This window comes from Caretta caretta, chromosome 3 (genome assembly GCF_965140235.1).
Source record: "Caretta caretta isolate rCarCar2 chromosome 3, rCarCar1.hap1, whole genome shotgun sequence".
NCBI classification, from domain to species: domain Eukaryota; kingdom Metazoa; phylum Chordata; order Testudines; family Cheloniidae; genus Caretta; species Caretta caretta.
In genome coordinates, this window is record NC_134208.1 from 30078285 (window position 1) to 30104513 (window position 26229).

The 26229-nt window shown below is 51.2% G+C and overlaps 1 protein-coding gene and 1 long non-coding RNA gene across 2 annotated transcripts in view; one reads left to right on the forward strand and one right to left on the reverse strand.

Moving 5' to 3' along the window:
• The window catches only part of SLC66A3 (solute carrier family 66 member 3), a 31482-nt gene extending 12104 nt beyond the window's left edge, over positions 1-19378 (reverse strand). Inside the window, exon 1 of the mRNA XM_048845522.2 lies at positions 19105-19378. Coding sequence (XP_048701479.1) covers positions 19105-19244 — 140 coding nt within the window. The 5' untranslated portion in view covers positions 19245-19378. The remainder of the gene's footprint in view (positions 1-19104) is intronic.
• The window catches only part of LOC125634578 (uncharacterized), a 275616-nt gene continuing 268167 nt past the window's right edge, over positions 18781-26229 (forward strand). Inside the window, exon 1 of the long non-coding RNA XR_012667554.1 lies at positions 18781-19065. This is a non-coding gene — a long non-coding RNA (uncharacterized LOC125634578). The remainder of the gene's footprint in view (positions 19066-26229) is intronic.

Below are 26229 nucleotides of genomic sequence, written 5' to 3' on the forward strand. Positions count from 1 at the left end.
TGGAGAGGGGCCTGGCAGTGGGGGGGGGTGTTTGTCCCCCTAGAGCCGCTAGAGGACCTGGGCGTCTGCCTGGTCCTGACCTCTGTCCCTCCTTTTCTCCCCAATGCTGCCCTGTTACCTGCCCTTTCCACGCTGGGGAAACCTGTTTCTGTCATCAGCCCTCTCCCGCTGGGCTGCAAGGACCCCACCCTCCGTCACATCTTTTCCTTCCGCCGGCAAGTGCAGCTTCTACTGCCGTCGGTGGCGCATGCGGAGAGGCGCTCGAGGGGTCCTTCCTAGTCCCCCACCAGGGAGCCCGTTACCGGGTGTATTTCTCCACGGGGGAAGCTCGGTGCTACCTCTGCCGGGCGTCAGGGCATGTCCGGAGGGACTGCCCCTTAGCCCGGCAAGGAGGGGCATCTGGGATCCCCGAGACCCGGTAGGACATCGGCCCCGTCATTGCCGACGCCCCTGGCCGCTCGATACCCGAACCCGCCCCCCCTCCTCTTCGGACCACCACTTCTCCTGCTCAGGCCCAAGGGGCACCTCCCCTACAACGCCCAGACGAGCGGGAGAGACCCGCCCTCGCTGCTGACCATCTGGCGGGGCCTATGGAGGAGGGTGTGGCAGAGATACCACCAGGCATGGGAGAGAGCCTGCCCCAGGGAGAATCCTCCCTCCCTTAAGCTGCCCCCCCGTCGTCCCCCCCGCCCCAAGTCCCTGAGCCATCGCCTTTACCCCCTGACACGACCCCTGCTAACCAGCCCCCAGATGAGGCCATAGAGGGCTGGGCCCTAGTCCAGGGGAAGCGAGGTAAGCGGAAGGCTCGAGCTCCGTCTCATCTACCCGAGGCGCAGGCCCCCCGGAAGACCAGGAAGGGGGGCACTGATGCCGAACCTTCCGTTCTGCCCACGAGTGTGTCACATCCACCGGCGTCAGCCGGGAAAGACGTGGTAGCACCAGAAGATAGTGTCTCCCCTCCACGGGAGACCCTCCCCTCCGAGACCCTCGAGGAAGCCCCTTCTGTCCTGACACTACCCGAAGCCCCCGTGAACCCCGAGGCAACAGTTGTGGCGGGTGCCAGCGGGGAGAACCCCGGGGCGACGGAAAGTGTCCTCTCCTCCATGTTCGAGGAGATCGAGGCCCAAGATCTGACCCCGGTCACCCAGGGGGAGGACGACCTTTTGCCAGCAAACCTCGATTTGGGCGACCTCACTCCACCCCTCTTTTCCCCATGCTCCCCCCCCCTAACTGCTGCTTCTGCTCCCACCTCCGAGGAGCCCCTGGACTCCTCCATCGACCCGGCCGCTGATGGCGCCCCGCTGACGACCACCGAGCCTGCTCAGGTGACAGCCGGCGCCACGCGGCCGGGACACGAGTCACCAGGGGCACCCCCGTTGGTGCAGAGCAATCGATTTCCTTCCCGGGCGGGGTCCCAACAGAAGATAATCCACCTCCTGATGCTGTGGCCGCTAAATCCACCATAGAGCCCGCGCCCAGTATCACTGAGAGCTCCCTCCCCACCCCCTTAACCCTCGAGTCTGATCGGGAGGCGCCACCATCCAGCTGCTTGCCTCCCGAAACCCAGAATCTCGCCCCTGCCCCTATCCAATTTACCTCCTGCAATGTTATTGCTGCCACCGGGGCTGTCTCCTTCCCTTTCCCAACTGATGACCCCCAGGGAGCAGCCTTTGTGTTCTCCTGCCCGGACCCATTAGGAGCTGCTATCTTCCCTCCACCGTCCCCTATCGCCCCAGAGCTTGAGGCGGGCCTAGAAGCTCCAGCCCATCAGGCACCCCGTTGGGGGTCCACACCCTGCTTGTCCGTTTTAGTGGACCACGGGGCTGCACCAAGGGCCCCACCGGGGAACAACTGGGAAACTGTAACCCCACCCCCCCATGAGCTGCAAGGAGAGCTGCGGAAGTTTTTAGAGGATGTCCGTGGCTCCCGCAACAAGGTACAGCTTGCTCTCCAGCGATGGGGGGATTTTTTTCAAATCCTCCGGGCCACAAGGGCCCTCATGGGGAAGGTAAAGGGATGGGGAAGCAGGATGCCACGGCCTACTGGCGGGTCCGCGTCTTCCGTGACCAATTACTCACCTACGGAATGGGTCAAGGACTGTTGCGCGGCCCACTGTGGGATGCGAGCGTCCCTGCCAGTGAGGATCCCCCCTGGCCCTCCCCATGGCACCTCTCACCATCGCAATGTTGAACACCTGGGGTTGTAGGGTGGCTCTCTGCAGGTCCCAGGTGCTCCCCTTCCTTCAGGAGGGAGGTTACTCTGTGATTTTCCTGCAGGAGACCCATACGGATCCGACCGCCGAAGACAGTTGGGGGCTGGAGAGGGGGGACAGGGTCTACTTTAGCCATTCCACGATTCGGCAGGCTGGAGTGGTGACCCTGTTCTCCCCCGACCTACGGCCTGAGGTGCTAGGGGTCGCCGAGGCAGTGCCGGGTCGCCTGCTTCATCTCCGGGTCTGTATAGAGGGGCTCGTGGTTAACCTCGTTAACGTCTATGCCCCGACACCAGGCCCGGAGCGGCTGCAATTTTATCAGCAGGCATCCGCCTTCCTCGGCACCTTAGATTCTCACGAGTGCCTGGTCTTGGGAGGGGATTTTACTACCACCCTCTAGGAGCGAGACCGCTCGGGGACTGAGCAGAGCCTGGCTGCCGCGGACACCCTCCAGGAGATAGTTGAACATCACTCCCTAGTGGACATCTGGCGTGACCACCTCCCGGATGACACTTCCACGTTCACCTTTGTCCGGATGGAAGCCCATCGGTCGAGCCACTCCCAGTTGGACCGCATTTATTTATCACGCTTCCATCTCTCACGAGCCCATTCCTCCAGCACGCGGCTGGCCCCATTTTCTGACCATTACCTAGCCATCGTGACAGCCTCCCTCTGCGCGGAGAGGCCGGGGCTGGCCTATTGGCATTTTAACAGCCTGTTGGAGGATGAAGGCTTCGTGACATCCTTCCAGGAATTCTGGCTGGCCTGGCGAGGGCAGCGGCGTGCCTTTCCCTTGGCGCAGCGATGGTGGGACCTGGGGAAGGTGCGCGCCCGGCTTTTCTGCCGTGACTACACCCGGGGCACCAGCCAATGGAGAAATGCGGCGATAGAGCAGTTGGAACGGGAGGTCTTAGAGTTGGAGAGGCGTTTGGCCGCCAGCCCCGAAGACCCGCTCCTCTGCAGAGCGTGCCGGGAGAAGCGGAAGGAGCTCTGGGCCCTCAAGGACCATCGGGCCCGGGGCGCCTTTGTTTGATCCCGCATCCGCCTCCTTCGGGAGATGGATCGCGGCTCCCGCTACTTCTATGCCCTGGAGAAAACGAGGGGGGCTAAGAAACCCGTCACCTGCCTCCTGGCAGAAGACGGCACTCTCCTCACAGAACTGGCGGAGATGTGCGGGAGGGCCCGAGCCTTCTACGCAAGTCTTTTCTCCCCAGATTCGCCCGACACTAGTGCTTGCAGAGTGCTTTGGGAGGAGCTCCCTACAGTCAGCGCGAGCGACCGAGACTGGCTAGAATTGCCTCTCGCTCTGGCCGAGTTCTCGGAAGCCCTCCGTCGCATGCCCACCAATAAATCTCCGGGCATGGACGGGCTGACCGTGGAGTTTTACCGCGCGTTTTGGGACATCCTCGGCCCAGACCTAGTCACCGTCTGGGCTGAGTCCTTGCAGAGTGGGGTCCTCCCTCTGTCGTGCAGGCGAGTGGTGCTCGCCTTGCTGCCGAAGAAGGGGGACCTCCGCGATTTATGAAACTGGCGTCCCGTCTCACTCCTTAGCACGGATTACAAAATCGTAGCGAAAGCAATCTCGCTGCGGCTAGGGTCCGTGATGGCGGATGTGATCCACCCAGACCAGACCTATACTGTCCCGGGTCGCATCATTTTTGACAACCTATTTCTAGTCCGAGACCTTTTGGAACTCGGGCGGAGAGACGGTCTGTCACTCGCCCTCCTGTCCCTAGATCAGGAGAAGGTGTTCGATAGGGTGGACCATGGGTACCTCCTGAGCACTCTGCAGGCATTTGGCTTCGGACCCCAGTTTGTGGGTTTTCTCCGGGTGCTGTACACTTCCGCAGAGTGTCTGGTTAAGCTCAACTGCACCCTAACCGAACCGGTCAGCTTCGGGCGAGGAGTACGGCAGGGGTGCCCCCTCTCGGGCCAACTGTACACTCTGGCGATCGAACCCTTCCTCTGTCTCCTGCACAGGAGGTTGACAGGGTTGGTGCTGCGGGAGCTGGAGCTGCAGCTGGTCCTGTCGGCGTATGCAGATGACGTGCTCCTCATGATCCAGGACCCTGGCAACTTGGCGCGGGTGGAGGCTTGCCAGGCCATCTATTCGGCAGCCTCCTCCACCCGGGTCAACTGGGTCAAGAGCTCTGGCTTGGCGGTAGGAGACTGGCGGCAGGTGGGCTCCCTCCCACCCGCACTTCAGACCATCCGGTGGAGCGCGGGTCCGCTGCTCTACCTCGGCGTTTACCTTTCTACCACGCATCCCTCTCCGCCGGAAAACTGGGAAAATTTAGAGGGCGGGGTGATAGAGCAGCTCTGGAAATGGACGGGATTACTCCAATGTCTCTCCCTCCGAGGGAGAGCGCTGGTGCTTAATTAACTTGTCCTGTCCATGCTCTGGTACCAGCTCAACACCCTGGCCCCGGCCCCGGGTTTCCTGACCCACCTCCGGAGATTGATTCTAGAGTTCTTCTGGTCAGGAATGCACTGGGCCCCTGTTGGAGTTCTTCATCTACCCCTGAAGGAAGGAGGGCAGGGCCTGAAGTGTCTGTACACTCAGGTCCGTGTCTTCCGCCTCCAGGCCCTACAGAGTCTCCTCTATCGTGCAGGCAGTTTGGCGTGGAGCACACTGGCGCACGCCATCCTGCGCCGCATCCGAGGGCTCCGATATGACCGGCAGCTCTTTTATCTCCGTCCGGGAGGACTTCCGCGAGACCTCTCCGGGCTGCCGGTCTTCTACCAGGACCTCCTCCGGACTTGGAAACTGTTTTTAATGACCAGGTCCGTGGCGGCCGCCGAGGGGGTAGATCTCCTCGCGGAGCCCCTTCTACACAACCCCCAGCTCTGTGTGCAGGTGGCGGAGTCCTGCTCGGTACGCCAGAGCTGAATCCTGGCAGAAGTCACGAGAGTCGGAGACCTCCTGGACTACGACCAGGGAGACTGGCTGGATCCCCTGACACTCGCCCGGCGCATGGGGCTCTCCAGACCTCGCCCCCCCGGCGCGTACTTCAGGAGGCGAAGGCCGCTTTGCCGCCCGCTGCTCGAGCTTACCGCGACCGGGTCCTGCTCAAGGGCACGCCCTGCCCACCCTCTATCCTAGGCCTGCCGGACCTTTTAATTGGATCCCTGCCCCGCAGACCCAATCAACCCCCTCACCCCTTCACTGCAAGCCGGCTGCATGAACTGCAGCCGGTACGCTTCCAAACCGCGCCAAGGAAACATCTATACATGCTCATGCTCCACACCCTTCACGCCCTCACCCTAGTGTCACGCCCTGACACAAAGTGGCGAGACCTTCTGCCACCTTTGGAGGGTGAGCAGCCCCAGTGGGCCAGCCTATATTCCACCTTGGTTCCGAGGCCCATCGGGGATATCAGTTGGCGGCTCCTTCATGGAGCTGTGAGCACAGGCACGTACTTGGCGCAGTTCACCCCCGTCCCAGATACTTGTCCCTTTTGTGGAGTGAGGGAAACCCTGGTGCACATATATTTGGAGTGTGCCAGGCTGCAGCCCCTGTTCCAGCTCCTCACAAATCTCCTATTATGTTTTTGGTTGCATTTTTCCCCTCACCTTTTTATTTATGCACTCCCCATCTGTGGCCTCACAAAGTCGCGGGATCTCCTAGTTAACCTCCTCCTGGCCTTGGCTAAAATGGCCACCTATAAAACCAGAGAGAGGAGGTTGGCCGATGGAGTTTCCTGTGACTGTGGGGCCGTTTTCCGATCCTCTGTCCGTTCATGTATCCGGGTGGAGTTCCTCTGGGCGGCGTCCACCGACTCCCTTGATGCTTTAGAGGAGCGGTGGGCGCTGTCTGAGGTTCTCTGCTCGGTGTCCCCATCCGGGTCCCTTTGTTTGACCCTTTGATTGGGGGAGAGAGTAAGGGACCCCAGCCCCAGCCATTGCTGCTGCGGACACCATCTAGGAGGGGTCCTTTCACACGTGGGTGCACGTGCACCCCCCCACCCCGATTGTCCACCCCACAGCCTGCCCCTCTTGTTGGGTGCTTTCAGAGGAGAGAATTGTTGGTGACACTCGGGCGTGGCGCCAGGTAACTCGAGGGGGTGGAAGACCACAAGAGTTGAGGAAGCCCCCTCGCTCTGGGCCACCGGGTAACTCGGAAGGGTGGAAGACCACGAGAGTCGAGGAAGCCTCCCGCTCTGGGCCCAGGCAAGCTTGAACACTTCCCTCCCCTGAAGCTAATGCGAAAACAATTGTGATTGGTTGCTGTGTTACACATTGCATATGCTGCTGTTTTTACTTTGTAAGTGTGTTATGCAAATAAAAAAAACATCTTTTGCTTCAAAAAAAAAATTACTCTCCTGTAGCCATCTGGCCCGACCTTGTCACATATCCCCCCCTCTGCTCAACACTACGGGGTTGGGAAACTTGGGACATCAGGCAGTGTATTCGTGACAAGCCATCTGTATTGCCGTGGTGGCTTCCAGCCCAGTGTTGTATGGTGAATTGGAAAGGTTGTAGGGACAGAAACCATCTGGTCACCCTTGCATTCCAGTGTTTTTGAGGTACTAGGATCTGCTGTACCTTCTGCCCCTGTACTGGAGCAACCCGGTATAAGAGATTCTTCTTCGTTATGAAGTAGGGTCCTGGTCCCTGGGTTTTCCCTTCCACGGGGACCCCATCTATTTCGGTCACCTCCTTCCTAATGCTGTCGTACCTTGGGTCTTTGGCCTGATCCCGTCCAAAATTTCCTCTCCCGGGGCTCATCTGCCCAAGATCTCGGGGGCCAGTCTCTGTTGCCTCTACTGGTTCAGAGGCGTTAGGGTCAGCCTCGGGTGCTTCTCCCTCCTGGGTGGCCTCCTTTTCAGCTGCTCGGGTCTGCCTACCTACGAGAGCGACCTCTGGCTTTGGGCCAGTATTCGGGTTCCCAAGGCCTTAGCTGCCCTTCTTTCCCTTTTCGTCTTTCTATGCTGTCTGGGAATGGAGAACAAATCTGGGGCTATTTCAGAGAAGGCTGAGGGTTGACAGTCTACTGTGGATGCCTCACTACTTTCAGGGCTTCCCCCTTTCTCCAATTCCCCTACTGGGAGTAATTCTTCAAACCCTGGGAAGTCCCTCCCTATGAGCACCAGGTATGGGAGTTTAGGGACTACACCTGCTGCTACCTCAGTAGTGTTCCCCTGAATCTCGATTTTTACTGGGATGGTGGGGTAATAACCAACTGTCCCATGGACGCATGTTATCGCCGTACGCTTAGCCCACAGCAGCTGACTACGCTTCACGAGCTTCCCCGAGACAAGCGTGATAGCACTCCCCGAATCGACCGGTGCTGTGGTCTCTACCCCATTTTGCTTCACTGGTCTGGTGTACATATGTGGGGTTAGTGAGACCCCCCCACAAGGTGGATTAGGGAGCACGGGTCTGCCCAGTTCCCCGGGTTAAACTAGCAGCACCAAGCCCTAGAACGCGGGTGACTGGGCCACCAGGAGAGCCCAGGTAGAAAAAGAGAGGGGCTGAAGGCCCATCAGAAGCCACAAAGAGTCGGAGCACTGAGTGGGAAGAGGCACCCAATGAGGGGAGAAATATAATTGACCATGTGTTGCACATGCAAGAACGGATAGCCCGGGTCACCCCAAATGTACGGGAACATTTGGAAAAGGCACAGGAGGCCCAGCGAACCCATTACAATCGCCAGGCAAAAGTCCGACAGTTCCAACCAGGGGATCAGGTGATGGTGTTGGTACCCATGGCAGAAAGCAAGCTTTTGGCCCAATGGCAGGGGCCCTATGAGGTAGTTGAACCCGTGGGGGAAGTAACCTACAAGGTGTGGCAGCCAGGACGCCGGAAACAAGAACAAATTTATCACATTAACCTCTTAAAGCCTTGGCACCAACGAGAGGCGTGTGTAGTGGCCCAAGAGACCCCGATCCAGGGAAATAACATGCAGGAGCAGATCAGGATATCCACTGATCTGACACCAAACCAGAATGCTGTATTAAGTCTGGCCCATAGTCATCTTTTTGGAGAGCATTTGGGGGTAGAAAAGACCCTGGCACGGGTCCTGCGACGATTCTTCTGGCCCGGAGTACATGAAGAAGTGCGGAGGTACTGTGTGTTCTGCCCGGAGTGCCAGCTGCACAGTCCCCATCCCCACTTGAGTGTACCTTTAGTACCCTTCCCATCATAGAGGTCCCCTTTGAGCGAGTAGCCATAGACCTAGTGGGACCCCTGGAGAAGACAGCCCGGGGCCACCAATATATACTTGTCATTCTGGATTATGCTACTCCCTACCCAGAAGCCATCCCCCTGCGGAACACGGCCTCTAAAACAATAGCTAAAGAGCTGGTGGGGATCTTTGCCCGAGTGGGGCTACCAAAGGAGATATTAACAGATCAAGGTACTCCATTTATGTCGAAGCTGATGAAGGACCTCTGTACGCTGCTCCATATACATACCCTGAGAACTTCAGTCTATCATCCGCAGACCAATGGGCTGGTAGAAAGGTTTAACCGAACCCTCAAGGCAATGATAAGGAAAGTGGTAAGTCGGGAGGGGAAGGATTGGGACACCATACTACCCTACCTTATGTTTGCAATCTGGGAGGTACCTCAGGTCTCAACTGCGTTTTCCCCCCTTTGAATTATTATACGGACGCCACCCCCATGGCATACTAGATATTGCGAAAGAAATCTGGGAAAAGGGACCTACTTAACCTGAGGCTAATATATCTGCCTTCTGTTACTCTCCTGTAGCCATCTGGGCCGACCCTGTCACAACGTGAACTGACAAGCTGTACAGATTGGCCATCACTTCCACACAAAGGTCTCAGTGATAGTGTCTGAAAGGTTTAGTTCAAACAATTGCTATTTACAAGAGAAGGAAAAGAAGCTTTCAGGTCTTTAAACCCCAGTCATAACCTATGAGAAATCTTCTTTGACCTGCCTTGGGTATAATTCTGATTTCTCAATTTATTATAATAATCCTACCTATGATGTTCCAAATTAAAAATGAGGTAATAAAATTGTTTTAAAACGCTGAATAATTGCAGAATCCTAGTACCTTGAAGTGGAAAATACCTACTAAACCATCCAGAGCCTCTCACTGTGGGTGCAGGATTGTGCATTTCATTTCCTAGTGGATCTTTACTAGTGTGGTGAAAAATCTAGTTTTAAATGTCCCAAGCAATAGTGCTTCTACGACTTCCCTTGTGAGACTATACCATAACAGATCTTTGTCAGAAAGCTTTCCCTGACACCAGGTTAAACTTTCACAAAAAATATCATATTAACCCCCTGGCTTCCTGTAAAAATTTAAGCTCTGGCCCACCCAGAAGAAACCAAATGCCATAGTCAAGGAGTCCACATGTAGAATTAAGAGGAACTGTAGGACAGAGCTCCAGCTTAAATACCTACTGGTCTCAAATGTAGCAGTATGGGGCAGGGAGAGAGGCAATTCCCTGCGTATCTGGCTCCTAAACCATTTAAGACTTAAAACTAACTCCTGAACTCCCCAGCTGAAAATTTATTAGACACTAGTGCAACTTTCTGGAGTATTTGTGTCCTATCTTCTTGCATGATACGGCACTCAGAGAGTCTGGTCTACAGAGAGGCCTCACATATAGCTAGAGCAGCATATCTCAAACTGGGGTCTGCGGACCCCTGGGGGTCTGCAAGTGCACTCCAGGGGGTCCGTGGGCCCTGCTGATCAACTCTTCCCCCTCCCTCCCTCAACTCTTCCCTGTCTCCCAGCGCCTTCTGCATGCCGGGGGGAACAGCTGTTCCATGGCATGGAGGAGGCGCTGAGAGACAGAGGGAGGAGCAGGGACGGGACGTGCTCAGGAGGGGACGGAATCGTGGCCAGAGCTGCCGGCCCCACTCATCAACTCCTCCCCCTCCCTCTCAGTGCCTCCTGAATGCCACAGAACAGCTGTTCCCCAGTTTGCAAGAGGTGCAGGGATGGGGCGCACTTGTGGGAGGGAGCAGAATCATCTCCAGGGCCAGCCAGCCCCGCTGATCAACTCCTCCCCCTCCCTTCCAGTGCCTCCTGCATGCCACGGAACAGCTGTTCAGTGGTGTGCAGGAGGTGCTGGGAAGGAAGGGGAGGGAAAAGGAGGTGGAGTGGGGGTGAGAAGAAGTAGGCCCTTGGGGTAGGGATGGAGTGGGAGCAGGGTCTGGGATTGAGGGGTGGGGTTGGGGGGTCTGCAAAAATTTTTAAATCAATCTGGGCTTGGGTTACTAAAGTTTGAGAACTGCTAAGTATTCTAGTGCTGAGGTGAGTTCTGTACAACTAGAGTCAAGGTAATTAAATCAGGTGACTTTGCAGGTGGAAGGACACAAGGAACAGTGCCAATGAACTTTCAAAATAAAAAACTCTTTAAAACATTCCCAAAATAATTTTCCTGTAAAACACATGGAAGGAGCAATGTTGTGGTGGTACGTGGTATAAAATGTATTGGCATTTGTTTGAACTCACTTACACGTGTGGCTTAAGCCCAGGCCCATCCCAAATGTTGTCCATTAAACCTTAATACCACACAACATCAGAAAGAAAAGGAGTAGTTGTGGCACCTTAGAGACTAACCAATTTATTTGAGCATGAACTTTCGTGAGCTACAGCTCACTTCATCGGATGCATACCGTGGAAACTGCAGAAGACATTATATAAACACAGAGACCATGAAACAATACCTCCTCCCACCCCACTGTCCTGCTGGTAATAGCTTATCTAAAGTGGTTATCAAGTTGGGCCATTTCCAGCACAAATCCAGGTTTTCTCACCCTCCGCCCCCCCCCACACAAACTCACTCTTCTGCTGGTAATAGCCCATCCAAAGTGACAACTCTCTTCACAATGTGTATGATAATCAAGGTGGGCCATTTCCAGCACAAATCCAGGTTCTCTCACTCCCTCGCCCCCCTCCAAAAACCACACACACAAACTCACTCTCCTGCTGGTAATAGCTCATCCAAACTGACCACTCTCCAAGTTTAAATCCAAGTTTAACCAGAACGTCGGGGGTGTAGGAAAAAACAAGGGGAAATAGGCTACCTTGCATAATGACTTAGCCACTCCCAGTCTCTATTTAAGCCTAAATTAATAGTATCCAATTTGCAAATGAATTCCAATTCAGCAGTTCTCGCTGGAGTCTGGATTTGAAGTTTTTTTGTTTTAAGATAGCGACCTTCATGTCTGTGATTGCGTGACCAGAGAGATTGAAGTGTTCTCCGACTGGTTTATGAACGTTATAATTCTTGACATCTGATTTGTGTCCATTTATTCTTTTACGTAGAGACTGTCCAGTCTGACCAATGCAAACGGCAGAGGGGCATCGCCGGCACACGACGGCACACATCACACTGGTGGATGTGCAGGCGAACGAGCCCCCGACAGTGTGGCCGATGTCACCAGGCCCTGCGATGGTGTCCCCCGAACAGACACATGGGCACAGCTGGCAACGGGCCCCGCTGCAAGGATAAGTTCCTGGGCCAGTGGCCCTGCCGTGCGGCATGTGGTTGCCGGTGAGCATCCGCTTCAGGCCGCGGGGCCGTCCGCAGGGAAGGACTGGCCCGCCCCCCAAGACCCACGAGAGTGCTGGGCCATCCCCCAGGACAGGCCGCAGATCCCCAACAATGCGTTGGAGGGGTCCCAGTTGGGGGCCGAAGGTGACGGCCAGTGGCGCTCTGCCACTTCCTTTGCTAGGCCTGTCCCGCACTAGGCGACCTCCGGGAACTCCTCTGGCTCCACCAACCTGCCTCTTCACCTCCGCAGGTGGGCACTGCAGTTGCAAGAAAGCTTGACAGAGATCTTGCAGGTGCCTGTCTACGCCTGAGGGGCCGGAGTGAACGCGGCTGCATCGCAGAGCCCGGCTGCAGACGATGGACCGCGCGGTGCGGCCAGGGTGAAAGCCGGAGGCATGCAGGCAGGAACAGCGGTCAGCAGGCCTCCGGTATAGGGTGGTGTTTATGTGACCATTGTTTATTAGCACTGTAGTGTCCAGGAAGTGGATCTCTTGTGTGGACTGGACCAGGCTGAGGTCGATGGTGGGATGGAAATTGTTGAAATCATGGTGGAATTCCTCAAGGGCTTCCCCTCCATGGATCCAGATGATGAAGATGTCATCAATATAGTGCAAGTAGAGAAGGGGCTTTAGGGGACGAGAGCTGAGGAAGCGCTGCCCCAAACCAGCCATAAAAATGTTGGCACACTGTGGGGCCATGCGGGCACCCACAGCAGCGCCGCCGATCCGAAGGTATACATTGTCCCCAAATGTAAAATAGTTATGGGTAAGGACAAAGTCACAAAGTTCACCCACCAGGTTAGCCGTGACATTATCGGAGATAGTGTTCTTGACGGCTTGTACTCCATCTTCGTGTGGAATGTTGGTGTAGAGGGCTTCTACATCCATAGTGGCCAGGATGGTGTTATCAGGAAGATCACCGATGGACTGAAGTTTCCTCAGGAAGTCAGTGGTGTCTCGAAGGTAGCTGGGAGTGCTGGTAGCGTAGGGCCTGAGGAAGGAGTCTACATAGCCAGACAATCCTGCTGTCAGGGTGCCAATGCCTGATATGATGGGGCGCCCAGGATTTCCAGGTTTATGGATCTTGGGTAGTAGATAGAATATCCCAGGTCGGGGTTCCAGGGGTGTGTCTGTGCGGATTTGATCTTGTGCTTTTTCAGGAAGTTTCTTGAGCAAATGCTGTAGTTGCTTTTGGTAACTCTCAGTGGGAGCATAGGGTAATGGCTTGTAGAAAGTGGTGTTGGAGAGCTGCCGAGCAGCCTCTTGTTCATATTCCGACCTATCCAGCACTCCCAGCTACCTTCGAGACATGGACCCATACACCTCCACCCCCCCAAGACGTTCTGGTTAAACTTGGATTTAAACTTGGAGAGTGGTCAGTTTGGATGAGCTATTGCCAGCAGGAGAGTGAGTTTGTGTGTGTGTGTCCCCGGGAAAGGGGCGGGGGGGGTGAGAAAGCCTGGATTTGTGCTGGAAATGGCCCACCTTGATTACCATGCACATTGTAGAGAGAGTGGTCACTTTGGATAAGCTATTACCAGCAGGAGAGTGAGTTTGTGTGTGTGGTTTTTGGAGGGGGACGAGGGAGTGAGAGAACCTGGATTTGTGCAGGAAATGGCCCACCTTGATTATCATACACATTGTAGGGAGAGTTGTCACTTTGGATGGGCTATTACCAGCAGGAGAGTGAGTTTGTGTGTGGGGGCGGGGGGGGCGGAGGGTGAGAAAACCTGGATTTGTGCTGGAAATGGCCCAACTTGATGATCACTTTAGATAAGCTATTACCAGCAGGACAGTGGGGTGGGAGGAGGTATTGTTTCATGGTCTCTGTGTGTATATAATGTCTTCTGCAGTTTCCACAGTATGCATCCGATGAAGTGAGCTGTAACTCACGAAAGCTCATGCTCAAATAAATTGGTTAGTCTCTAAGGTGCCACAAGTACTCCTTTTCTTTCTGTGAATACAGACTAACACGGCTGTTACTCTGAAACACAACATCAGGTATTCCTTGTATGCATCAACAAAGTTTTAAATTTTGACACCACCTTCTCATTGGTATTGACACCTCTAATACAAGGTTCTATTCTGAAAAGTAACGTTGTAAGATGGCATTGTGTAGCTCTGTGTGTGTTTCTGACTTGCTGATCATATCTGCTCAGTTCACAAATAAATGATATTTTGTAACTGCCAGTACTGCTTACTCACCCAGGGCTTGATAGATAGGCTATTTCCATATAATTCATGCATAAGTAATAATTCTGTAGGTCAAACAATCTCTCAGTCATATGCTAGGAGAAGGAAGTGAGAGGACAGGGAGCAGGGGGTTGGAATGGGGCAGGGGTCCTGGGGGGGGCAGTCAGGAAGGAGGGGGGGTTGGATGGGGCGGCGGGAGGTCCAGGGCCGGTCAGGGGACCGGGAGCAGGGGGGCTGGATGGGGCAGGGGTGCCCAGGGGGCCATCAGGGAAGGAGGGGGTGTTGGATGTGGCAGGAGTCCCAGGAGGGCCATTAGGGGGTGAGAAGCAGGGGGATCAGATAGTGGTCAGGGGCCGGGCCACGCCTGACTGTTCGGGGTGGCACAGCCTCCCCTAACCGGCTCTCCATACAATTTCAGAAACCCGATGCAGCCCTCAGGCCAAAAATTTTGCCCACCCCTGGTGTAGCATGAAGTCAACAAGGACTGTGCAAGTGCATAAAGTTCCATGTGTACTTACATCTTTGCAAAACTGGGCCACAGTCAGCAGCTACGACCCTGAACAGACCAAGATGTGTGAAGAGAAAAGATGCCATTTTTACATAAAGAAAAGGAGTACTAGTGGCACCTTAGAGACTAACCAATTTATTCGAGCATAAGTTGTTGTGATGCTCAATGCTCAATCGTGATGCATCCGATGAAGTGAGCTGTAGCTCACGAAAGCTCATGCTCAAATAAATTGGTTAGTCTCTAAGGTGCCACAAGTACTCCTTTTCTTTTTGCAAATACAGACTAACACGGCTGCTACTCTGAAACCTGTCATTTTTACATAGTTAATCTTCAGAATCAAACTGCATTTCTAGTAAAGTTGGGAGAGCTGGCAATGTATATGCAGTCAGCTGTTCCTAGCAACTTCACCCAATGAGGAACACTTAATACTTTGCAAATGAAAGTCACTCATAGATTTTCTCTCTCCCATGCACTGACATGCATGTACACACACAATTTGGTTTTGGTTAGAAACAAACCTATTTATAGGAGGGGTTCAGGTCTTAACAAGTAAGAATTAATTTTCTAAATATAAAGTTACTGCACTGTTACTAGAGCTTAATAGTTGAACTGTTCATTTGATAGGGTTGTGTTTTTCTTTAAGAGGACTAAATATGACACCTCTGGGGTGGGTAGAAGCCTGTTTAAGTAGTATGGTTACTTTTGACACAGCAAGCAGATCATACTATTTATATAATGACCCAGTATACAGCTTAAGTCAAACAATGCCTCTTCTTAATTCTTTTGGGTAGGGAGAAATGGTAGCAGGTGAGTCAACAGTCATTAACTCGAGCAGTGCAGCAACACTCATCTTGTAATGCATAAAATGCAATTCAGCATGCTAATATGGTGCATCTGATTGAAAATAACTTGGGTTCATTTCAGAATGACAAATCAGATGTCAAGAATTATAACATTCATAAACCAGTCGGAGAACACTTCAATCTCTCTGGTCACGCGATTACTGACATGAAAGTTGTGATATTACAACAAAAAAACTTCAAATCCAGACTCCAGCGAGAAACTGTTGAATTGGAATTCATCTGCAAATTTGATACAATTAACTTAGGCTTGAATAGAGACTGGGAGTGGCTAAGTCATTATGCAAGGTAACCTATTTCCCCTTGTTTTTTCCTACCCCCCACCCCCAAGACGTTCTTGTTAAACCCTGGATTTGTGCTGGAAATGGCCCACCTTGATTATCATACACATTGTAAGGAGAGTGGTCACTTTAGATAAGCTATTACCAGCAGGAGAGTGGGTTTGTGTGTGGGCAGCGGGGGTTGGGGGTGTGTGTGAGAGAACCTGGATTTGTGCTGGAAATGGCCCAACTTGATTATCATACACATTGTAAGGAGAGTGATCACTTTAGATAAGCTATTAGCAGCAGGAGAGTGGGGTGGGAGGAGGTATTTTTTCATGCTTTGTGTGAATATAAAAAGATCTTCTACACTTTCCACAGTATGCATCCGATGAAGTGAGCTGTAGCTCACGAAAGCTTATGCTCAAATAAATTGGTTAGTCTCTAAGGTGCCACAAGTACTCCTTTTCTTTTTGGGTTCATTTAGTTAAAGTTGGGTTCATTTAGTTAATCAACTGCAAGGTAGGATACAATACCACTGTCAGTTCTAAAAGTGTGCATTGTACAAACCAGTGTTTTGAATATTTGAAATGTGGTACTCCTGTTAGTTTCTTTTTATTCAACATATTTAAAATTGGGTTTTAGTTTTTTAATTATATTTTGTTTTAATAGCTGCAACTGCATAATACTTTGCATTCCCCCAGCTCCTTCTATATAACTCTTTAAAAGGATGCTTTACAAACTTCTTGAGCATGCTCCTGTGAGGTAGGTAAGGAATTTTATCCCCGATCTAGATGAGAAAACTGAGGAGAGAAATTAGGTTGCAAAAAAGCTACAGATGAAGCCAAGGGGAAAGCAATGAACTGAACTGTGGTCTCGTGTCTTAATAACTGCACCATCCTTCCATTCAAGCCTACACTTGCTGGTAAATATTGTACTGAATGCTGTCTTTATAATTTACATCCAAATAACAGTTATTGTATTATGGGATTCTCAGCTAGACACTTAGAGACAGATGCTGCAAATTGGTGCTATCTAAGACACACAAAGTGGCCAGTTCAGGAGACAATTGAGGCCACAGTGTGGACAGGTCTAAACTGCTAAGGAGGCAAATAATGTCCTTTATTATTTGTGGTGCAACTGCAGCTGGGGCTGATGCCTCACATAAGAGAGAGACAGATCCTGCCACAAGGAATTCACAATCCAGAGTTCAGACACCACAGAAATAGAATAGGGTGCAGTGGGCAGTTACATATAAAATCAGCTTTTTAAGACCCCAGTTTAAGAGATGCTGAGCACTCAAGCCCTACTCCGAACTTTTATAATAGTAATAAATTAGCTTATTGTAGGCTTCATAGCAGAAGGGTGATTGGATTGAAGGTGGAGGCTTGGTTCAGAGGTTTATGTAGGCTGCAGTTTACCAATGACTTTACTCTCAAACATAATCCAAAAGTTGTGACTCCAGTTCAGCAGATTTAAACATCAGTGCATCTGCTCCTTCTATATAAAGCATTGCCAATAAAGAGCAGCACCACCTGTCTGACTGAGTCTGTCAGCTTAGGAATCATTATTACTTCTTGCAAGTGCTTGTGATGAGAATAGCACCAGAGCAGTTGCGTGCACTTTACAAAGTTGAGCAAACTTATTGCAAAAATGGAGCATACAATTCTCTGCTTCTTATTTGTATGACAGTAGCACCTAGAGGTGCCAGTCAGGATTGGGGGCCTCATTGTGCTGTGTAAACACAAATCAAAAAGACAGTTTCTGCTCCAAAGAATTTACAGTCTAAATTAAGACAGGATGCACCAGCTGCCAAGAAAGATAATTGAGTGGGTGGGGGGTAGTGGATGAAGCTGACAACAGTAGGAAGGTCAAGTTACACAGACTAACTCCATAAATAAATAGGTTTTCAAGTCAAGGCTTTTTAAAATAAGCCTTGATTGGTTACCATTCCCTGGGGAATTGTGGCATTACCAGGAGTTCAAAACTACTGCCCCTGAGCGCTAACTGTTGACTAATGTTTAAGGTAAGTCATATGAGCCTGGGCCAAAATGGGTTTACTTTTAAGCACACATCTACAGGATCTCTTTGTTAGAGCAAATAGGGTATTTCATAAGAGGGTAATTGTAAGGATTTTTAATTTAAAACAGCATTCCATTTCCAATTGAAGTCAGGCAAGCTTAGCGTAGCTAGCCCCCTGGGCTGGGGCCTGCTTTAAGAATGAAACCAAGGTAAAGGATTATCCCGTTTCACTTAAAACATGCTTTCTGGGGAATGGAAACTGTCATAAGTATAAAGGGAAGGGTAACCACCTTTCTGTATACAGTGTTATAAAATCCCTCCTGGCCAGAGCAACATCCTGTTACCTGTAAAGGGTTAAGAAGCTTAGCTAACCTGGCTGGCACCTGACCCAAAGGACCAATAAGGGAACAAGATACTTTCAAATCTTGGGGGGGGGGGGAAGGCTTTTGTTTGTGCTCTTTGTTTATGTGTTTGTTCTCTCTTGGGACTGAGAGAGCCAGACAGAAATCCATCTTCTCCAACCCATCCTAATCCAAGTCTCCAATATTGCAACCAGCATAGGTAAACCGGGAAAGGCGGATTAGTTTATCTTTTGTTTTATGTGACTATTCCCGGTGTTAAGAGGGATATTTATTCCTGTTTTCTGTAACTTTAAGGTTTTGCCCAGAAGGGGATCCTCTGTGTTTTGAATCTAAATACCCTATAAAGTATTTTCTATTCTGATTTTACAGAGGTGATTCTTTTACCTTTTCTTTAATTAAAATTCTTCTTGTAAGAACCTGATTGATTTTTCATTGTTCTGAAGATCCAGGATTTGGGTCTGTGTTCACCTGTACAACTTGGTGAGGATTGTTATCAAGCCTTCCCCAGGAAAGGGGGTGTAGGACTTGGGGCGAGGTTTTGGGGGAAGACATCTCCAAGTGGGCTCTTTCCCTGTTCTTTGTTTAAATCGCTTGGTGGTGGCAGTGTACTGTTTAAGGTCAACACAAAAAGTCTGTACCTTGGTGAAGTTTTTAACCTAAGCTGGTAAGAATAAGCTTAAGGGGTCTTTCAGGTCCCCACATCTGTACCCTAGAAGTTCAGAGTGGGGGAGGAACCTTGACAGAAACTGATAAAACATTTGCTGAAAGTACATGAGGTACCAGCCTGTTCTGTTGGACTAAAGCCCAGGCCTGGAAGCCAAGGTCTCCCCGCTGCGCTGATACTGGTGGTGGTGAAGATGCAGCGCGGGGAATCCCGGGCTGGCTGCCCAGGGGGGCTGGGAAGTTGCTGCACGTTGAAGCTGGCGGGAGCTTTGCAAGTTCTCGGTGGGCTACAGGGAGACGCCGCCTTTTCCATAAGGATTCAGGAGCGGGGCACGCGTCCCTCCTTCCACTCACAGTCAGGACCCGCCCTCAGCAAACTTCAGCCGGGGAAACAACTCGTCCTCAGCCCTGGGCTCGCGTGTGAAGCCGGCCGGGCCCACGGAGAGCGGGCAAAGCGGGGCGAGCTCCCCGTGCCAAGAAGTCCCGCGGCCCCAGGCCGGGAGCAAAGGCAAGGCCTGGCCACGGCCCCCCTGCCCCGGTCTCTTACCCGCTCAGCTCCAGCACCAGGCTCTCCAGGCTGACGCCGCGCGCGGAGCGGGCCGCCAGCACGGCCACCACCTGCGGCAGCTTGATCACCGTGCACACGAGCAGCGTGCTCCAGTGGGCCGCGGCCAGCAGCGCCTCCATGGCGCCGCGCTCTGGCCGGGGGCGCCTCCCTTCCCTTCCGCTGGCAGGCGCCGCGGGGCCAGCCCGAGCCCAGCTGGGGCGGGGAGCCACGCTGCAAATCCGGAACGGGAGCGGGGAGCAGCGGGGCCCCCGGCATTGCTGGGCGGGGTGTGGCCCTGGGGGGCCCCGGCACAGCCTCGGGGGGGGGGCGGGAGCGGGTGTGGCCCTTGGGGGACCCCGGCACAGCCTCGGGGGGGGGCGGGTGTGGCCCTGGGGGGCCCCGGCACAGCCTCGGGGGGGGGCGGGAGCGGGTGTGGCCCTGGGGGGGCCCCGGCACAGCCTCGGGGGGGGGCGGGAGCGGGTGTGGCTCGGGGGGGGGGCGGGAGCGGGTGTGGCCCTGGGGGGGGCCCGGCACAGCCTCGGGGGGGGGCGGGAGCGGGTGTGGCCCTGGGGGGGCCCCGGCACAGCCTCGGGGGGGAGCGGGTGTGGCCCTGGGGGGGGCCGGCACAGCCTCGGGGGGGGGGGCGGGAGCGGGTGTGGCCCTGGGGGGGCCCCGGCACAGCCTCGGGGGGGGGGCGGGAGCGGGTGTGGCCCTGGGGGGGCCCCGGCACAGCCTCGGGGGGGGGGGGCGGGAGCGGGTGTGGCCCGGGGGGGGGCCCCGGCACAGCCTCGGGGGGGGGGCGGGAGCGGGAGCGGGTGTGGCCCTGGGGGGCCCCGGCACAGCCTCGGGGGGGGGGGGGAGCGGGGAGCAGCGGGGCCCCCGGCATTGCTGGGCGGGGTGTGGCCCTGGGGGGCCCCGGCACAGCCTCGGGAGGGGGGGGCGGGAGCGGGTGTGGCCCTGGGGGGTCCCGGCACAGCCTCTGGGGGGGGAGCGGGTGTGGCCCTGGGGGGGCCCCGGCACAGCCTCTGGGGGGGGAGCGGGTGTGGCCCTGGGGGGGCCCCGGCACAGCCTCGGGGGGCTGGCATTGGGGAATCCCGGCTCTCAGCCCGGGCACGGACTGGGGGTGGGGATGTTGCACTGGAGAGCCCTAAGGGCTCCCCTCCCAGCTAGGGTTGCCAACTTTCCTGGCACAAAAGGAACACCCTAGCCCCGCCCCGCTCACTCCATGCCCTTCCCTTTGTCGCTCCTTCTCCCCGACCCAGCCTCACTCACTTTCGCTGCTGGGCTGGGACAGGGGGGATGAGGGCTCCGGCTGGGGCGGGGATCCAGGCTCTGGGGTGGGGATGAGGGGTTTGGCCTGCAGGAGGGCACTCTGGGCTAAGACTGAGGGGTTTGGAGCGTGGGAGGGGGATCAGGGCTGGTGCAGGGGGTTGGGGCAATGGGGGGGGGTGAGAACTCCGGCTGGGGGTGTGGGCTGGGGCAGGGGGATGAGGACTCTGGCTGGGATGGGGGTCCAGTCTCTGGGCTGGGACTGAGGGGTTTGGAGGGGGATCAGGGCTGGGCAGGGGGTTGGGGTGGGGGAGTGAGAACTCCGGCTGGGGGTATGGGCTCTGGGCTGGGGCAGGGGGATGAGGGGTTTGGTGTGCACTGGGGTGTTCCGGGCCGGGACTGAGGGGTTTAGAGGGTGGGAGGGGAATCAGGGCTGGGGCAGGGGGTTGGGGGCAGTGAGAACTCCAGCTGGGGGTGTGGGCTCGGGGATGAGTGATTTGGGGTGCAGGAGGGTACTCCAGGCTGGAATTGAGGGGTTCGGAGGACGGGAGGGGGTTAGGGGTGCAGGCTCCAGGCAGCGCTTACCTCCATCAGCTCCAGAAGCAGCTACTTGTCCTCCCTCCTGCTTGTACGTGGAGGTGCGGCCAGGCAGCTCTGCACGCTGCCCCATCCGCAGGCGCCTCCCTCGCAGCTCCCATTGGCCGCTACTTTTTGGGAGCCCCGCAGAGTGGAGGCCAGCAGGGAGCCTGCCAGCCCCACTCTGCGTGCCGCAAACCAGACAGTCCCTGTGCTGACCAGAGCCGCCAGGATCCCTTTTCGACTGGGAGGGTGGATTTCATTTAAGTGCATAAGTGCATAACTCCCATGAAAATCCCACTAGATGCCTGTTTGCATCTTTAGGCACGCAAATATCTTTAAAAATCTTAATCTCCACATCTGTAAAATGATGAGATTGTGCTGAGCATTGATTAATGATTGTAAAGAGCTTGGAAATCAATAGCAAAAAATGTTCTACAGCAAGGACTCACAAACATGCTGATTTTCTTATTTGGATGAAACTATATTAGTTAAATCTCCATTTTCTCCCATCAGATTCTTAGCCGGTCTTATTGTGCCAAGATTATAGGATTACAGGAATACTGGCTGTAAATAACATTCAGCTAAACAAGTGTCTAGGTCAAAAAAAGGATGTTGGGAAGGATACCTAAAATTATACAGAGAAAAGATGGGATTCTTGAAATTTTGTAACAGATCTATACTTGTTCATAAGAAATGTGGTAGAAAATGCTTGCCTTTTTTGATTACCTAAGCATTACATATTAGTCCCAGGGTGGATTTGATTTAAATCATGATTGATTTAAATCACTAGTCAGGAAGATTTGATTTAATCATGGATTTCTACATAAAAGTGCATTCTTGTTGGTTGTTATACCCTTAATACATATTCTTCACAACTCAGAGATAGATGTAGGTTTCATTTGTAGAAGGTACACACTATACATTTTAAGTGATTTTTTTTAAAAAATATACTTTTCAGATTAGTTTTACAGCTATATCAGAAAATGAATGGTTGATTGGTTATTTCATTTACCAAAGGTAATAGAAGGAGATATTTACCTTTTGGCTGCACAAAGCAAGGTGTATGCCCTAATTAAAAATAAATGCTATATGTATGTCCCAAAAAATTCACAAAATATTAACAAGCACTTCCTGTCAGCCAAACAGGCCCTTAACCAATAAAAAGCCCCCCAGAAAAAGCCCACTATCTTTAACTCACTCTAAAAATGGCTGCCCAACCTAAAAAAAAGCATTGTTCGTCTCCTGTTCACAGGTGTCGTGTTGTGTATTATAATTCTCCTCTTGCTTGCCTGTTGTAAAGCAGTCATATACAAAATATGTGCCTCCCGCTCCACAAAAACCCCATTATATCCTCTTGTTAAAAATTCTAACTCCTCAGCGCTAAATCACTTATTATTCAAAAAAATATAAAAAAATTCAGCTACAAACTTATTAAATATTCCCCAAAAAATTATTAAAAACACTAAACACAACACTAAATAACTCAAAAAAATAAAAAACCACAAATACCAAAAAAGCCCTGCTCTAAGCCCAAATAAACCAAAGCCCCTTTGCTCCTTAAACCGTCTATAATCCTGCATAACACTAAAAAAGCTAGCACACAAACAAACAGGTTTGCACACGGCTCGCCAACCAAAGCCAGCTTCAGCCTAAAAAACAAATAAAGCAAAAATATTTAACAAAAACCAATAACAAATAAAACCAAATAAGATAAGGCTCAAGCAATGCTACTTAAAAAAAAAAAACCCACAACTGGCTGCTTTAGCTAATTGGCTACAATATTATACAGGGCAACAAATAATTAATTGCATAAGCTTATATAATAAAATAAACAAAAATATAAAATATATACTAAAATCTGCTGCACTGCTGCAGAATTTAAAACAGCTCAGTCTCCTTGCGCCCCATTTAAAGCTCCAAATAAATCTCTCTGCTTCTCCACCCCGTTGTGGTCATTGGCGTGACGCACACCGGGCAACAAACCCAGCTGTTGCTTGCCTCGAGCACTCTGTGCCGGCAACAAAGGTACACACTATACATTTTTAAGTGATTTTTTTAAAAAAAAAAAAAAACTTCTCAGATTAGTTTTACAGCTATATCAGAAAATGAATGGTGGTTTGGTTATTTCATTTACCAAAGGTAATTGAAGCAGATATTTATGAAGTCATTGGGAGGTGAACTAGCTCCAATTCAATAGGTTAATCATTAATATTTGGAGGATTTTCTTGCCATGCTGTATTAGGAGAACATCACCAGACAGACATTTAAATTGTCTAAATTTAAATCTAAATTAACTAAGACAATAACGTTATGTATTCTGGATTTTTTTCTTCAACAGCAAACATAATATTTTAACAAAACAAGTATGAATTTTTGAATTTAGTTAAACATTCAAACTTTTTTAAAATCAGGTTTGTTTTTGTTAAAATTGTTTTTAGCTAAAATAGTTAAATGAAATATTTTTAAAAAACAACAAAAATTAAATAGACTATGTCAGCCAGGTCAACATGAGAAACTTAAAATATTGGCTTCTGCAGCTAACTCAGTCATCTTCACCTTCATTTTCCTGTTTGTTCATAATCTGGAAAAGAAAAAACAAGCTTTCCTGCTTTTTCAGGTCCCAAACGATTTCTCAATTTGGAATGAATTAGTCCAAAGGAAGAAAATATTCTTTCTATACTGGCAGGGGAAGCTACTGCTGTTAAAAGTGAGATTATCACTTCAACGATCCCTGAATCCAAGTGCTTAAGTGACTTCCACCAATTCACTGGTGTGACTTTCTTTAAAACATCATCAGCAAACATCTATTTCTTGAATGGTTCACCCTTAGCGCTGAAGTTTATTATAGTTGGCATTATGGAGGGATGATTGCCGGATGTCCATGTTATAGCCAACTCCTCTTCTTCAGCAGTTAAGGTTTGACCCCGGTACTGAGTATTGAGAAAGTGCTTGTCCCATTCATTTTTTAATGTTTATCATTTAACTCTATCATTGCACATTTCTCTTTTTAAGATCTCACTCAGTTCCTTCTAAATTTCAACAGCGTCAGCAATAAAACAGCTATTTCCCTGCATTTTGTTCAAGGTTATAGAAATAGGCTTCAGGGTACTCAGCATGTGTTCAACATTTCTCTTAAGCCCAGTGGTGAGAACTTTGGCTGTGATGGTGCCATCTGTTTTTTCACAATTTTGTTCACAAGGTGTCATCAGATTAGGCCAGTTCTTGATCTAGTGCTCAAAACAGTCCACTCCTGAGTTCCATTGCACGTCTTGTGGGAGAGTTAGCTTGGGTCCTCTCACATTTTTCAGAGCAGCTGCTGCAAAGTGGTTGTTACGGAAGTATTTTGCAAGTTCAACAACATTAGCCTTTATTTCTGGAACACTGAAGTCTTTGGCTAGAAGGTGCATCAAATGAGCATGGTATGGTAGACCTCAAATCAATGAAGGCTACACTCAGAAAGACCTCAAGACTTCTGGAATATGCTGCTCAAAAACAGTTTCACTTTTGTTTCTACTTCTTGTCCCTCCCTTCTCACATTCGTCTCCAGGCTTCTTCTCCTTGTCCAGGTTTATTCTGCCCCCAACAATCTTCTATTCATTGAACTTTTTGAAACTTTGCACTTTTAGAGAGTGGTAAGGGATTGACTCTATGTACATAAATTTGCAGAGGGACAATAGGGCTGAGGTCTGTTATTTCTCACCGCTATATATTATTTATGTATTTATTTAAAAACATTTTTGCTGTTAACAAGTATGTTAGCTCTGGAGACACAAATGCACAGTTTGAGAACTGCAAAACTAAGCATCTCTGATGGTATCTTTTAGCGTTAGCACTGAGTCCCATTGGGTAGATATAGATTATTTAAATTAATCTTTCTACAGAAGCCTGTGGAATCCCATAAGATTGGGTCCCTAATCCATGAACTATTGGAACTCATTTACAAAACTTTCCTTAAACATTACATGAATATATTGTCTCATACTATAGAATTAGAATTTTTAATCCCTATTCCATGATGAGATATCTTTGAGCTATAATGTATCTTAATTAAAACTATCTTTTAATAGGTTTTTTTCCTCAAAAAGCATTTTATAAAAAAAAATCCAATTTAAATTTTAAAAAAATCCTATTTTTTTATTATTATTTTTTAAATCATGGATTTTTATCCACCCTGTGTCCCGGTGTTCTGGTCAAAAACCAGATACCTGCCTCACCCTAGTCCCAGCCTCAGCATGAACTGGGCTGGGAGGAGGATGGAGAGCCCTGGCTTGAAGCCCCAGCACGGGCTGGGGGTGAGGAGAGATGTTGTACTGGGTGCCCTGGCCCTCAGCCCCAGCGCGGATGGGGGTAGGTAATGCACTGGATGGAGAATAGTTTGTGCTTCCGTGTGTCTGGGGCCTAGACTCCTCCTTCCAGTCTCTAACTGTTCCAACAGCGAAAAAGTAGCTGGCACCAAACTCCTGTTTAGAAGCTGTGGGCAGTGAGCGCAGCAAGCCCTGAGTGCACAAACAGGGCAAGGCCAGCCTTGGGGCTACAACTCAGCACCCTGGAGCCCCTGAAGCTGTGCTGGGAGAGATTTGGATTGTTCTTAGGAGAATAAAGAAGGCAAACCCAGGGCAGCAGGAGGTAACAGCCCATGCTGGCTCTGTTTGCCTAGCCCTATAGCATATCCTATCTCCAAGATCTGTCATGGGTTCAATGTATGCAACATGCCTGTCACGAGGTCTCTGCGCTCAGGATAGGGTTGCCATCTCTAAGGTACAAAAAAATCAGGCCATCCTGGATGATCTTGAGCCTAGAAAACTGGACAGCTGGCAGTGTGGACTGAGCACCCTTCTATATTTCCAGGGACAGCTGCTTAAAAAAAGGGATGATCCTGGGGAAGCCTGGATAGGGAACAATAAACGTTTAACATTGGCAGTTGTAGCACCTAAAATTGGTTTAAAACTTTATTATAAGTAATTCACCAGATATCTGTCTCACTGTAAAATCCAGCGGCGGAGGCAAGGCACTGTTGTAGTTATGGGGTAAACCCCAGGAGCGTGTGTGTATGAGCTACAAGATTGATTTTAACTAGCTACCCGTAGGTGATGAGTACATAGCCTTGCTTCACTGGGATTTTACATTAAAGTAGCTAGCTTGATGTAAAAACAAACCTTTTGCAGTGAAGATATCACTAATGTCAAGCTTGACGGTATCACTTTGGAACAAGTAGAAAGGAAATTCAAAAAGTTAAACCTCTGCTCCTAGAGTTATTGAGCTGTTACTGTTCAAGGT